Raw genomic sequence first — 14,517 nt, 5'->3', positions numbered from 1 at the left:
CTGCCATTGAATGTCCTGGAAGGTTGAAGTGTTCTGCAGATTTCTCGGTCTTGTGATTCCTGAAGTCAGATTTATGACTATTAGGAAGAGTCCATGTGGAACCTCTCTTTTCTGGTAGCATCATTTTGAGGGGATGTGGTAAAGATGCTACCTGTTCCTTCTTTTTCTGTTTGATGCATTTGAAAGTATCCCCTCTGGTGTAGATGGTGGGAAAAGGCTTCCAGGGCCCATTACGCACACATAGGATAAGGCACTTTCAATGTGCTTTGGCAGCTGGATTTTCCTGTGCGGAACAGGGAAATCTACTTCTAAAGTGCATTGGAGGTGCATTATCTATTGTGTGCAGAATAAACCCAGATTATTGCAGAAATGAATAATCTGTGTGGATTTGGTGGGGCAGATGAAAGTCCACATGCAAAAACCTATTAATACATATAGGTAGAGGGTGAGCAGCAAATTGCACCACCAGCATTCCACAGGATTCAAGTGGATAGCCATGTTGGTCTGAAGTAGCACAACAACTTCTGAGGAAGTGTGCATGCACAGGAGAGCTCACACCATGAATAAATCATTGTTGGTCTTGAAGGTGCTATTGGACTCAAATTTTGTTGTATGCTTAAGGGTATATCTGCCCATCAATCTCCAATTTTGATATATTTATTTCCTTCCTCTGGAATTAAAGCCAAAGAAATGGTAACCATAGAAGAAGAAGAGTTGGCTCTTATATGCTGCCCGAAGGGAGTCTCAAAGTGGCTTACATTTGCCTTCCCTTTCCTCTCCCCCCCACAGAAACCCTGTGAGGGAGGTGAGGCTGAGAGAGCTCTGAGAGAGACTGCTCTGTGAGAACGGCACCATCAGGGCTGTGACTGGCCCAAGGTCACCCAGCTGGCCGCATGTGGAGGAGCGGGAAATTAAACCGGGATCACCAGATTAGAAGCCGCTGCCCCTAACCAAGACACCAAACTGGCTCTTGTTATTCCAGTTTGGTCCTTGAATCTGTTAAGCACCTTTATTGTGTTGCATGCTGATTTGCTGCTCCCCCATGCATATGGATTGGTAACTTCCAGTTAAATGTGTAGAAGTGTCCCTGCGCAAGAAAGCTTACACCTTGATTCAAACTTGGTCTTAAAACTCAAACTTTGTGTTCCGCAATTTATGAATGGTCTACTGCCAGAACTGCAGCCCCCAGAGCCCACCCTCCCGGGGAACTTCCCTCTGGAGGTCTCTTGTCGCTCCAGGCCATCTCCAGGCTCCACCTGCGGGCCGGCGATTCCCGGGCGGGAGGGTGGGCGGGGGCAGTCCCTCCGTGCGCCGCTTCCCCGCAGCCCCGCCTCCGCGCGCGGCCAATCGCAAGAGGGGAGAGGCGAGGCCCTTGGTTCTCCGCGAACGAGGAGGCGGGCCGTGGAATGCGGCTGCGCCAATCGGCGCGCGGAGAAGGGACGCGCCGCGGCGCTCCCCGCAGCAGTCCCGCGCCTGGAGCCGGCGGGAAAGGGCCCCCCCTCCCCTCTCCCGGCGCGATGATGATGATGAGCCGGTTGCGGAGGTGGCTCTACAGGCCGAAGGTAGGAAAGAAGGGCGGCCCGGCTGGCTGGCTCTCTGGGGCCCGGCCGGTGGGGCCTTTGGCCGCAGGGGGAGCAGCGGGGCCGGGGCCAGCGCTTTGCGGCTCTTCCGCCTCTCCCCATGTCTCCCTCTCCTGCTTAGGCTGGGCCGGCCTCTGTCTCTGGGTGTCGCCGGGATGGAGCAGGGAGGCCCCGCTCGCGGAGCTTCCAAGCGCTTCCTTCGCCCAGGAAATGGGGAATTCCCCCCTTCCTTCCGCTTTCCGTCCTTGTTCTTTCCTCATCCCTTCCTCTTATCTTTTCTCCCTTCTTTCCGCCTTCCTTCCTTCCTTTTTCTTTCCTCATTTCCTTTCCTCACTTGTTTCTTACTTTCCTTCCTTCTCTTCTTTGCTCCCTCCCTTTCCTTCCCCCTCTTCTTTCCACCTTCTGTCCTATTCTTTTATATGAGACCTTCCATCCTATTCTTTCCTTTTCTCCTTACTTTTTCCTTCCTTCTCTTCTGGTCTCTCCTTTCCTCTCTTCTTTCTGCCTTCTTTCCTCCTTACTTTTTTCCTTCTCTTCTGTTCTCTCTCCCTTTCCTTCCTCTCTTCTTTATGCCTTCCATCCTTTCCTCTTTCCTTTTTCTTTCCTTTTCTTCTTTTCTTCCTCCCTCTCTTCTTTCCACCTTCCTTCCTTTTTCTTTCCTTCCCTCTCTCCTTCTTTCTCTTTTTCCCTTCCTTCCTTCCTTCCTTCCTTCCTTCCTTCCTTCCTTCCTTCCTTCCTTCCTTCCTTCCTTCCTTCCTTCCTCTCTTCTTAAACGCCAACTCACCCAATAAAATCAGACTCCCTCTATAAATTTAAGAAGGTCGTTTAGGAATATAATTTAATCTAAAACATTCAAAAACTGATGTAAAGTTAATTGTATAAGTCCTGTTGGTATCCATCCTATTATTCTCCCTTCCTCCTTCCTTTCCCCTGGGAGGCATCTCTGTCTTATGTGCGCATGCATTTCCATTGCAGAGGACAGACCCACAGCTTCTCGCTCAATTCTACTATGCAGACGAAGAACTCAATCAGATTGCTGCTGAACTGGACAGCCTGGACGGAAGGAAAGATCCGCAAAGATGCACTCTGTTGGTCAACCAGTTTCGCTCGTGCCAGGTAGTCTGTGCACCTTTGGACTGTGGTATTCCTATGTATACAAAGGAGGGGATGCCATTTAACTATTAAAAATTCTGGGAAGGTAACTTTATTTAAGGCCTCTGTCTGCAAAGTTGGAATGTCGATTGGTCAGCAAGTTATGGTGGCTGACCGGGAGGGGAGAGGATTAGTGCACTTAGGACTTTGCCTCACATTAAGCAAGTTATAATTACTTCTGGGTGAGCAAATCTATGTCTCTAGAACTGTTGCAGCTTCCACTGCAACTTAAAAACCTCATAGTTCAGAGAACTCCTTTTCTCAATAAAATACACACCCTGTTCACGAGCAGCTGTCTCTACCTTCTCTTATTTGATGATCTTTCTGTCATCTATGCGATGTCACTGTGTACATCATCAGCTGTCAATAAAATTCATGCAGAACTCCTGCTCTGATGTCCAACATGCTGTATTCTCCACCATGCCCAGGTCCTTGTAGTTTTACTGTAGTATTTATTACTGCTCAGGTAGCTACCATTATATTAATGCTCAGGCCTCATACGATGACATTCTACCTGCGCACTTAAGAACTAATCTTTCACTTCTGTGAAAGGGATTGTATGAACGTTGCTTTCTCTCCATTCCCCAGAGAGTAGAGTTTGAGGCACTCTATGGGCCATTTAGATGTGCAGGCCTATATCCATCTTCCTTCACTAATGTCACTTCTTTATATTGCTGGATTGATTCTGTTCTGAACCTGCTCTCCTGCTGGTACTTACTTGTGTTTATTTACTTCCTCTGTGCCCTGCCTTTCTCCCAAATGGGGGACCCAAAGCAGCTTATGCTATTCTCCTCTGTTCCACTTCATTGTCACACACTGAAGCTGCCTTCTACTTTATCAGATCCCTGGCCTGTCAAAGTCAGTAGTGTCTGTTCAGACTGGCAGTGACTTTCCAGGGTTTCAGGTGGAGGTCTTTCACACTGCCTACTGCTTGATTCTAATTGGAGATGCCTGAGATTGAACTTGGGACCGCCTACATGAAAAGCAGATGCTCTGCCACTGAGTCATGGCCACTCCCCAAACAGCCCTATGAGATAGTGTCTGTGACTGGCCAAGCAAGATTCCATGGCAGGCAGGGATTTGAATCTGGGTCTCCCAGATCCTATCACAGCTCTCTAACCACTGGCTTAGTAAATATGTGTCCAATTCCCTCCTCCACTTTGTACCATCTTACAGAGATGGTTTTGTTCTGAATCTCCTTCCTTAAGTTATATTGCTACATGAGAATATTGTTTGTACAACTAGTTGATGAATCTTCAGAGCTGATGTAAAAGGAGCAAGTAGTTTCCCAGTATGTTAGTGTCTGGCTTTTCCTGTTTAATTTTGTTCTGCAAGTCCTTGAGCCTTTTCTAGCCAGTTCTGTCAGTATACCTTGTCTTCTGCTGACAGAGAGCTTTACATTCAGTTTGGTTGAAGCTGAGTTCCCTAGAAAGCTGCTCGGGGTAGTTTTTTTTTCACTCAACCTCTCCTAATTCCCCCTTCTTTACTGTAGCTCCTGTCCCCCAAGGCTTTTTTCCAGGCTGGTCCCCAGCACTGCCCAAGAAAAGATCACCGGGAGAGGCCCTCCTGGCAGTCCCATTAGTTGAAGCATGTTTAGTCGGTAGATGAGAGAGGGCCTTCTTGGTGGCAGCCCCACAATTATGGAACAACCTCCCCAGGGGAGGAGGTATCTATCCTCAGTTTCTATTTTTGGGATGTATTACATATTGGATGATACCCAAGGTCTCCCCATGCGTGGTTCCAGTATTCATGACTAGGTGTTTAAATGTGATGCTCCAACAGAAAGGCGGTCAATCTCCCAATCCAAATTCTCCCTATGGTTCAAACTGATTACAAGGCACTATGTTACAGAGCCTCCTACCTGGTTAATGTCTCCTCCATAGCCTCGAAAAAGCCTTTAATTTAGTTTGGTTTCATACCATGGCCAAAGGCTTTGCTAGCTGCATGTTACTCCCAAATGCTTCTGGTTGTGAAGTCTTGGCCTCTGCAGAGCTTCAGTTCCAGTGGACATTTTGCCCTGTCCTCCCTAGATAGAGCCCAGAAGCAAATTTTTCACAGTGCCTTTAATGAGCTTAAATTTTTGTTCAGACTCAGAGGAGCTGCTTTTCTCTCAGATTCTGATCTGCTTGTCTCCCACAGAGGGTCACTCTTGGCTTTAGCAGAGGCGCTTCCTAGAGGGCAGTGCTTTTATTTGATGAGTACTCTTTGGTTAGATTGTTTTAAAGCTGATACTTGTAGTTATGTGCTATGTGTCAGATTGTAAAGGCCTTTGGCCAGAGACAATAAACAGTATGCGTAAGTACCTAAGGAGGCAGCTGAAGAAAAAAAAATGTTTTGACAGCTCTTGATCAAAACAATTCTACACGTGATTTTAAGGTTTAGTTTTATGCATTTGGCAGTTAGGAAAGAGATGCTTTGTCACTAGCTGGCATTATTCACTGGCAGAAAAGTTGGTTGGATCCCACCAATGAATTGCAGATGGTTGTGGTAATGTGATACGTAACACTTTACTCTGTGACCCCTGAAGCCTTTCCCATAGTCCGGGTTAAGTGTGTGGAGGGATGCCCATAATTAAAGACTCTTTGGTTTTTTGGTTGGTACACAAGAGAGAGCCTTCCCAGTGGCAGCCCCACAAATATGAAACAACCTCTCCAGGGAAGTGTGTTTGACTGCCTCTTTGTTGATCTTCAGGGGGCAGTTTTATTCAGGACTGCATTTTGACTGGTTTGGCTTTTATTATTGGCAGTCCTGGATGGCATTTTTAGTCTGTGACTATAAATTGTTGTTTTGATTGTGTTTTTTAAAAAAAACGTTTTATTTATATTGTGAGCTGCCTTGAGTTTCCTGAGGGACAAAGGTAGCTAGCAGATGTTTTAAATAGATAAAGTGTAGGATGTGTTTGAATTACGTGAACGTAATATTCTATAGTATAAATATTTGTTCAGTATTAATGTATGGTTTGTCTATTCTAGGATAACGTTTTAAACATCATAAACCAAATAATGGATGAATGTATTCCACACGAACGAGCCAACCGTGATTTTTATGTTAAATTTCCGGAGGAAATAAGACACGACAACCTGGCAGGACAACTTTGGTTTGGAGCAGAGGTATATTTTGACTATTTCAACGGAATAATTGCATGTAAAACTACAAGGCCCATTAGGGAAGCATCTGCACAAAGTGTATACACAGAATCCCAAGGCCTCAAATTATAATCATTATAAAGGGAAATACTTTCTTGAGAAATTTATGTACTTTGTCACAGTAACATATTAAGTTTGCACATGAAACTAGACAACTTTTTAAAAATGGTAACTTTAGATACGCTATTCTGTTGCAACTAAAATAAAACAGTCTAGTAGCACCCACCATAAATACTTTCTTGGCCTGCGGTCAACTTTGCCAAATACTAATGACGAAACAAGCCCTAGTCTGTTAAAGCTGACACTGGAACAAAATCTTGTTAGTCTTCAAGAGGCAGTGTCTTTTAAAGGGGGGGGGGGGAAGACATGCAGCTAACAGGACTCATCTTTAACTCATCCATGGTTGGTGGGGGGAGGCACTAAACATACAACTTGGGATTTTCCATTTCTCCCTTTGCCTTTCTGTAGCTGGATTTCCCTTTATTGCATGTTAACTCCCTCTTTCCACCCTTGAAAGGGAGACAGAGCTGTAAATATTCTTTGCTTTGTTCCCGTTGCTTTCTGAGTAGTGCCGTTCAGATCTGGCAGCTTCCTGAAACCAGCGGATTGCATCCTGAAGCTCTGTATAAAAGTATAAAAATCTCTTTCTAGTGCTTGGCTGCAGGTTCCATTATTATGAACCGTGAAATAGAAAGTATGGCCATGAGACCGCTGGCCAAGAACCTGACTCACAGTCTGGAAGAAGTTCGGAACATAATCCGCGACCAGGCCCTCAGGGATCTGAACCTTTACACAGGAAAAATGAAAGAGGCTCTGAGGCAGTTTGATGTCCTTTTTGCAGAATTTGAGCTCAGGTAATGTATCCAAAAGAGATCTTTCATGAATGTTGCACGTTCGGATGCAAAAAATTCCTCGGGGGTTGCTTGTAATGTTCTAACCACGTCTTGTCACTCAGTTCTATGGCCAGTTCACCAAACAAAGGTGATTTGTGATTGCTGTATTATAGCAGATTTTGAACTGACACAGAAGGGTGGGAGGGCCAGGAGGGTGCCCCCCCCCCCCAATTGTGTGGCCTGTGTGATCTAAAAGTTCTAGGAGATGCTCCTCTTAGGGCACGATTGCCCTTTTTCTCCTTGTGCCAAATGGAAAAGGTGGCTGAATCACCCTCAGTTTTCATCACTGTTTTCTAGTAAAATTTGTCTTTCAAAAGCAGGCACGGGAGTTGACTCACACATATTCCCAGCCATGTAGTGAATATTCTTTGGATAGAGGAATTTCAGGTTGGCTGCTTCCGGCCTTCCTTGTAAATATTCCAGGGGAACAACCAAGTTAACAAGCTAAAAACAAAGCAATATTTTAGATTCAGAAATTGCTTCTGGACAGTTTCATTAGTGCCATGAGTTATTTTATGACGGTCATGAGTGATTAGAGGCCATTTGCTCAGCATCTGGAAGTTGGAATTGACTAAAGGATGGGGAAGCATTTGCAGCTTGATCCCTCCTCAGGAAAGGTACTACTGGACTCCTGCTCTTCTCTGGGTTTTGCCTCCTTCCCAGTTCAAAATAATTCACCCAAAGTGAGCTGTAAGATGTACAAATTAGTGCACCAATCTGGGTTCTCACGCAAGAGCACCATAGGGACCAATGCGATTTTGGAGAGTTTAATCTTTCGAGAGTCAATGCCCTCTTTGTCAGCAGTGACTCCCAAAGCGTATATCCCAAGAATCTTGTTGGTCTCTTAACGTGTCCTGCACTCGAATCTGGGTTTTCAGCTGGAGACAGTCTCCAGGGGCGGGAGCACTTTACAGTAATCTAACCGCTGAACTACGAAAGCATGTTCTATTTCAGGGGTGGCGAACTGTGACTTTCCAGATAGCCATGACCTACAATTCCCTGAGCCCCTACTGGGATTTATTCCATGGACGTCTGGAGGTTGGCCACCCCTGTTCTACTAGACTTCCATTGAACTGCTGCTTTTCAGTGAACTCTGAGCAGCTACAGTTCACCCTGCCCTTATTTGAATACAAAATCCCCATAGGAAGGCCTGTGCCAGGTAAATCCCATTCTGCTCAGGCATCACTGCATCTTTCGCCAGCCTCGGAAGGGCAGAACCTGTAGAACAAGCCTGCTTTTTTGAGTCATTGTGAACCACACAGGAAAGATGATGATGGCATGTTTCCTGTGCAGAAAGAGGCACATCAACTTACTGAGCTGTAAACTAAATATGGGTTTTAAATATTGCTTTAGTTTAAATCGGTTTACAACCCGGTTTCCTAAAACCAGCTGCCTCACGGCCCTAGTTCCAGAGGGGTGTTTGTGTAGTGTGACGTAGTACCTTAAGGACTGACAAAAATTGCTTATCTGTAAGGGTAGGGGTAGTCAAACTGCGGCCCTCCAGATGTCCATGGACTACAATTCCCAGGAGCCCCCTGCCAGCAAATGCTGGCAGGGGGCTCCTGGGAATTGTAGTCCATGGACATCTGGAGGGCCGCAGTTTGACTACCCCTGTGTAAGGGGATGTGGGATTCCTCTGAGATCCAGCTTGGTGTAGTGATTAAGAGCAGCAGCCTGTAATCTGGAGAACTGGGCCCACATGCAAACATCTAGGTGACCTTCAGCCTAGTCAAAGTTCTCTGTCAACTTCCTCTTCCTCTCTTTTGTGTGGAGAGGAGGGGTAGGCAAGCTGCTTTGAGACTCCTTTGGGTAGTGAAAAGCAGGGTACCAAAAACCAACTGTTCTTTTCTTTATATTCGCAATCAATACAGACATGTAGCGTCAAAGTTACACTGGTAGTATAAATTATCTAGCTTGTTCAATAAATAGAACATTCAGCATTGGAATGGTAGAACATACTCCATTTGACAAAAGAGACGTTTACAGCATTTATGGATAACTGTCCCAAATTTCACATTATCTCAAGAATCTTCCACGACTCGCAAGGGTGATTCCTCCCCCCCCCCCATTGCCAGGAAAGGGGGCTGGGAGTGAACAAAGACATGCCTCTCCTAATTGGGTGATGACTAAATGGGGACTTCCAAATTTGCTCTTGCCTGGCCATTGCAGTGAATTTGCAGAAGACCAAATTGTCACGGGATGGAAAAGCATATTAGGTTTTGTTTTGTCCTTCACAGTTACGTGTCAGCCATGGTTCCTGTAAAGTCACCCAAGGAGTACTATGTGCAGCAAGAAGTAATTGTCCTTTTTTGTGAAACGGTAGAGAGGTAAGCAATTTTTCAACCCATCAAATACCCTGTTGCGTTCACGGCCCCAACTGACTTGGCCTCATGCTGTTCATTTTGTGATACCCCAAGGAGCCTCTTTGCTTTTGATTGTGAGCTCTCCCTTGAGAGACAAGGCCAGGTTGTTTTGTGATGCAGCTGAAAATAATTAGAGAGAAGTTTCTTAAGTGAAGCTTGTGTATGTGAAGAGAAGGGGAGGAGAGAGGCTAGAACCTGTGCATGCATGTGGTGGTGCGCCAGTCGTGTTGTCCTGCTGGCACCTTCGTGTTGTCCTGCTGGCACCTTCAGGCTGAGGATGGTCAGCCTGACAGCAATCCAGTGACAGGCATTCTCTGCGTATTCTTTTGGAGCAGTCAGTGGAGGGGAAACTCCTGGCTTTGTCTCCTGGCTTTGAGCTCTGTGTTTTAATTCTGCTTTGAGATAATTTGTCGGCTCCTTGCTTCTGTTCTTTTTGCTAGCTGCCTTGACGTTGGAGAGAGAGACATGAGAGGGGCCGTGGCTCCGTGGCAGAGCATCTTCTTGACATGCGGAAGGTCCCAAGTTCAGCCCCAGGCATTTCCAGTTAGAAGGATTAGGTAGCAGGAGATGTGAACGAGCATTGCTTGAGACCCCAAAAGCAGTTGCAAGTCTCAGTAGACAGTACTGACCTGGATGGACCAAGGGTTTGATTCCATCAAAGGTAGCTTGCTGTGAGATAAGTCAGGGTCTAATATTTAGAAGTAATAGCAGTTGATGAAATACATCTGAGTTTGCATTTTGTGTCCATAAGTAACTTAATACTTATCTTAGGCCCAACCTTTCTTGTCCTGGAACCATTTCTGGGAATGGTTCTCCTTCAGCCCCGGAGAAGGCACAGGCAAAAGATAGTCAGTGCTATTTCGAAATGGCCTCACACTCTAGTAACTGCACCTCCTTGGAAGAGCACAAGGAGGCCAGTGGGTAGCCTGACTGCTGTCAAGTGAGGGGGCCAGATGTCCAGGGCTGTTGAGTTTTAAAGACTTCCAGCCGTGTTGTGAGGCTCCTTTCCTTGGGGTTATTTCTCCAAGCAGCCTCCTCTCTTGAAACATTACAACTGACACTCCAAATTACAGATTGTCACCTGCTTGCACCTTTGACCTGGCATTTGTTAGTCCTGCACATTGCCAAATATTTTGTACTGTTGCTTCTGCCGTGCACGTGCAAGAAGTGGCATTCCTCTTAAGCAGTGCCTTTGGCAGGGTGAAGAGCGACAAATTTCTAAAAATTTGCTCAGCTAGCAGTCAGTGGACATGACCTTGCATCCGTGATTTGTTTTCTCATTCAGCTGGCTGGCTCTGTAGTAGACTGTACGCTTTGCTGTCTTTCTGGAATGTAGTTTTTGATAAGCTCGTAGAAGGAGGGTCCCAAAAGCTAATGTTTGCATTAGGTTTGTGTCGAACTGACCTTATCTCAAGGCTTGAAGGAAGAACGGGGAATTATCACTAATGTAAACGGAGGCTGGGGGAAGGCATGTAAGCAGTATTTTGGACCTTGTCAGCAGCTTATGGAGAGTGGCTTGGGAGCTGCAGGGTGGCCCTGTGAGATGACATAGGGGTGTGGAGACCCCAGGGTATTGGCCCATCCTGCAAGAGCATCATCATTCCCAGCCTCCAAAGAAAGGGTATTTAACACTATGTAACTGTTATATTCGGCACAGATTTGGGAACTCCCCTGTGTCTATTCTTGCTGCAGTAAAAATATTTAAAAGGTTTTTCCTCTCAGTATGATTGTTGTAATGTTTCGCTAGGCAACAGAAGCCTGATTAGGCTGTAGGGCCATCAACTTCATTGTTTGTTTTGAAGTGTTGAAGTGTGTCCAGAAGAGGGCAACAAAGATGGTGAGGGGTTTGGAGACCAGGATGTATGGGGGACTGAGAGGGGATCTGATATCCACCTTCAAGTATTTAAAAGGCTGCCATATGGAGGAGGGAGCAGAGTTGTTCTCTCTTGCCCCGGAGAGATGGACCAGAACCTATGGGATGAAATTAATTCAAAAGAAATTCTATCTAAACATTTTCCTGACAGTTTCCCAGTGGAACAGGCTTCCTCGGGAGATGGTGGGTTCTCCATCTTTGGAAATTTCTAAACAGAGGCTGGATAGCCATATGACAGAGAGGCTGATTCTGTGAAGGTTCAAGCGGCTTGCAGGTTATAGGGGATGAGCGATTGGGATGTGAGGGTCCTGCATATTGCAGGGTTTGGACTAGATGGTCCCGTCCAACTCTATGATTGTATTCATTCATTTATTTAGTACTTTAGTGTATTTCCAGAGAACCTGTTCAGTGTGGTTTACAAAATAAAAGCAAGATATGACTTGTGCTACTAACTCCAGTATTCAGTTGCTCAGGTAAAATATTGTATTCTAGTATGGCTATAAGAGCCAAGGATCGGAGATGGAGCCAAGGATAGGAAAGGATTGGTGTGACAAATGATGTTCTTTGAATCCTTGTGGATTTCGTTCATCTTTCCAGGCGTGGTGGGACGTTAATGCTTTTGTCCCATACCTTGTACAATGAGTGTGATGCCTTTGGGTCATGTGTTTCTTATGAAGATGTAGATTTCCCATAGCATTTTGAGCAAATGATTCACTCTTCTCTCCTGTCTAGAGCTTTAAAGCTTGGATACCTTACACAGGACATGATCGATGACTATGAGCCAGCGTTAATGTTTACTATTCCAAGATTAGCCATTGTTTGGTAAGTCGTCCACTGCCTCCCAAGTCACACACTGTATTATACTATGTCCCTCCTTTTTTTATCATGTCTCTTGAATTTGGTAGAATCTGAGGCTGAAATTTATGTTTGTTTATCACACTTGGATGTAATTTCATTTCCCTTTCAGACCACAGTGAAGGAATTCATTTATTTATGTTTTGACTTTTATTCCACCCTTTCTGGGGGGGAACTCACGGCGGATTACAGTGCCAGTAAAACACACACATTCTAAAAATATACAAGAATAAAATTTTAAATTGGTTAAATGCTGTTAAGATGTAGAGGAAGAGTTGGTTCTTATATGCCGCTTTTCTCTACCCAAAGGAGTCTCAAAGCGGCTTACATTTGCCTTCCCTTTCCTCTCCCCACAACAGATGCCCTGTGAGGGAGGTGAGGCTGAGAGAGCCCTGACATTACTGCTCAGTCAGAACAGCTTTATCAGTGCTGTGGCGAGCCCAAGCTCACCCACTTGGCTGCATGTGCGGGAGGAGTGTGGAATCAAACCCGGATCACCAGATTAGAAGCTGCCGCTCCTAACCAGAACACCAAGCTGCTTCTTGTTATTCCAGTTTGGTCCTTGAATCTGTTAAACACCTTTATTGTGCTGCATGCTGATTTGCTGCTCCCTCTCTACCTATACGTATGGACTGGTAACTTCCAGTTCAATTTATCTGTAGAAGTGTCCCTGCGCAGGAAAGCTTATACCTTGATTCAGACTCCAAGCTGCCTATTATATATTATATATGTTATGTTGTATATAATATGTGGGGAGAAGTGTTGCCAGGGACCCCTTGACAACCAGAGGGGAATGTGGGAGGCTTATTATCGGGGGAAACCTACTCCTGTGTCTCATTAATGCCACCAGCAATGGCGCACAACAAACCAGAAGGGGAGGGAATAGAGTTGAGAACCTGAGGAGGTTGAGAAAACGGCTCCTTTACATAATAAAACCATACTTCATTTGAATTTTAGTAATGGAGCTCAAATATATAAAAGTATAAAAAATAATAAAAGCTCCAGGGAGTGATACAAATCACGCACATATATAAGTTGTTCTGTCCTAACATCCAAAGACCTCACGCGTTTCGACTTTCACAGGTCTTCCTCAGAGGTAAATATTAAGTACAAAAAATTGTTTTAGAAAAACACAGAGATATACATAAAATATGTTTTTATATCATTTTGCAATCACCAAGGTGGTAAACCAACTTCTGTATTCAGGTGGAGGTCCCTTGCATATCCACTGGATGTTAAATGTTCTCATACAGATCAGGGTATTTCAAGGGGCTGCCTTCAATAACCTTCCCTGGTTTTGAACCATATCTGCTGTGTGCTCTTGTGTGCCTATCCAGCACGCAAGGAAATGATGTCATAGTAACACAGGGGCATTCTGATGTTTGGTAAAAGCTATTTTTACCATGGTATAGCATTTTTCTTGGTGTATGCATATAGAAGGGAATAACCAAGCAGCAATCGACCCCTGTAAGTTATTTTCCTTCTTTATAAAAACTTTGAAATGTTATTGTTTTTTCCTTTTATGGATGATTTCCAAGGAAAACAAAAACCCTGTGAATATTAATAAAAAGATTGTAGCTGAGCAGACAACAATTGTTTGTTCCTCACAACTGGAAGAACTCCCCCCCCCCCCGCCGCCCAGAATGCGTAGATGTTAGGTAAAGGTATCCCCTGTGCAAGCATTGGGTCATGTCTGAGACGCCCTCTAGCATTTTCATGGCAGACTCAATATGGGGTGGTTTGCCAGTGCCTTCCCCAGTCATTACCATTTACCCCCCAGGTAAGCTGGATACTCATTTTACCGACCTCGGAAGGATGGAAGGCTGAGTCAACCTTGAACCGGCTGCCGGGATTGAACTCCCAGCCTCATGGGCAGAGTTTTCAGACTGCTTGTCTGCTGCCTTACCACTCTGCGCCACAAGAGGCTCCTCCCAAAATGCATAGATGTTATTTCAGCCTTAATAAAACTGTTTTGCCCCTTTTGACAAAGAGTTTTCCATGGGAGTAGAGATCCGCTTCTGTTCTAAGAAGTACTGTGAAAGTTCTTCCTAATGAAGCCACTTGTATATCCACATTTTCAGAGTTGGGAGTATAACTAGAAAGAATATTTGATTTTGTGTGACTTCTCCTTCCCTTTCTTTTAAAATAGTGCCCCCCTTTGAGTGTGTCTCTTTCCAGCTAAGCAAGAGGTGCTGTCTTCTGTACCTTTGGTTGAGATTGCATTTCATTTCACTGAGTGTACTTTTCAAGATATTGCTAGTAGAAGTGGTACAAATGAAACCTTTGGAAGAATCCACGTTTTTGGCTGAAGAGGTTCTTGCAAACCATAAAAGCAACAAGTCTGCCCATCTCTTAGAGCGCCCTTGTTAATGTCTGCAGCCGACCAGAATTTAAGTCGCTATTAATCTCATATTTAAAATGTTTCTCGGGTTTAAGAGCTCGTGTGAAAAGTTGTCAGTGGCTTGTCCCAGGTATCCCTTGCTAATATTGAGGCAATCCAGTTCAAAACCTGTGGGCCTGTGTTTGCTCGTGGGACCATAGAAAAGAAAAGAATGTGCCGTTCTACCTTACCAACTTCTGTGGCTGAATCGGAGAGGAAGAGCTCCTGTGTATTGGCCTGTAACATGAGCTTCATTTTTACAAAATCTTTTGAAT

General features: G+C 45.0%; 1 protein-coding gene across 3 annotated transcripts in view; it reads left to right on the top strand.

The window, feature by feature from the left end:
• The first annotated feature begins 1,404 nt into the window (after positions 1-1,404).
• Positions 1,405-14,517, top strand: part of ZFYVE28 (zinc finger FYVE-type containing 28) — a 35,998-nt gene continuing 22,885 nt past the window's right edge. For 2 of the 3 annotated variants that reach the window (XM_077345935.1, XM_077345934.1), the window contains exons 1-6: positions 1,405-1,562; positions 2,556-2,696; positions 5,705-5,842; positions 6,530-6,732; positions 9,009-9,098; positions 11,740-11,829. In XM_077345935.1, coding sequence (XP_077202050.1) covers positions 1,407-1,562; positions 2,556-2,696; positions 5,705-5,842; positions 6,530-6,732; positions 9,009-9,098; positions 11,740-11,829 — 818 coding nt within the window. In that variant the 5' untranslated portion in view covers positions 1,405-1,406. Of the gene's footprint in view, positions 1,563-2,555; positions 2,697-5,704; positions 5,843-6,529; positions 6,733-9,008; positions 9,099-11,739; positions 11,830-12,221; position 14,517 lie in introns of those variants that run through there. The other variant, XM_077345936.1, reaches the window with a different exon arrangement.

This window comes from Paroedura picta, chromosome 7, assembly GCF_049243985.1.
Source record: "Paroedura picta isolate Pp20150507F chromosome 7, Ppicta_v3.0, whole genome shotgun sequence".
NCBI classification, from domain to species: Eukaryota; Metazoa; Chordata; class Lepidosauria; order Squamata; family Gekkonidae; genus Paroedura; species Paroedura picta.
This window is presented reverse-complemented; position numbering and strand designations above follow the sequence as displayed.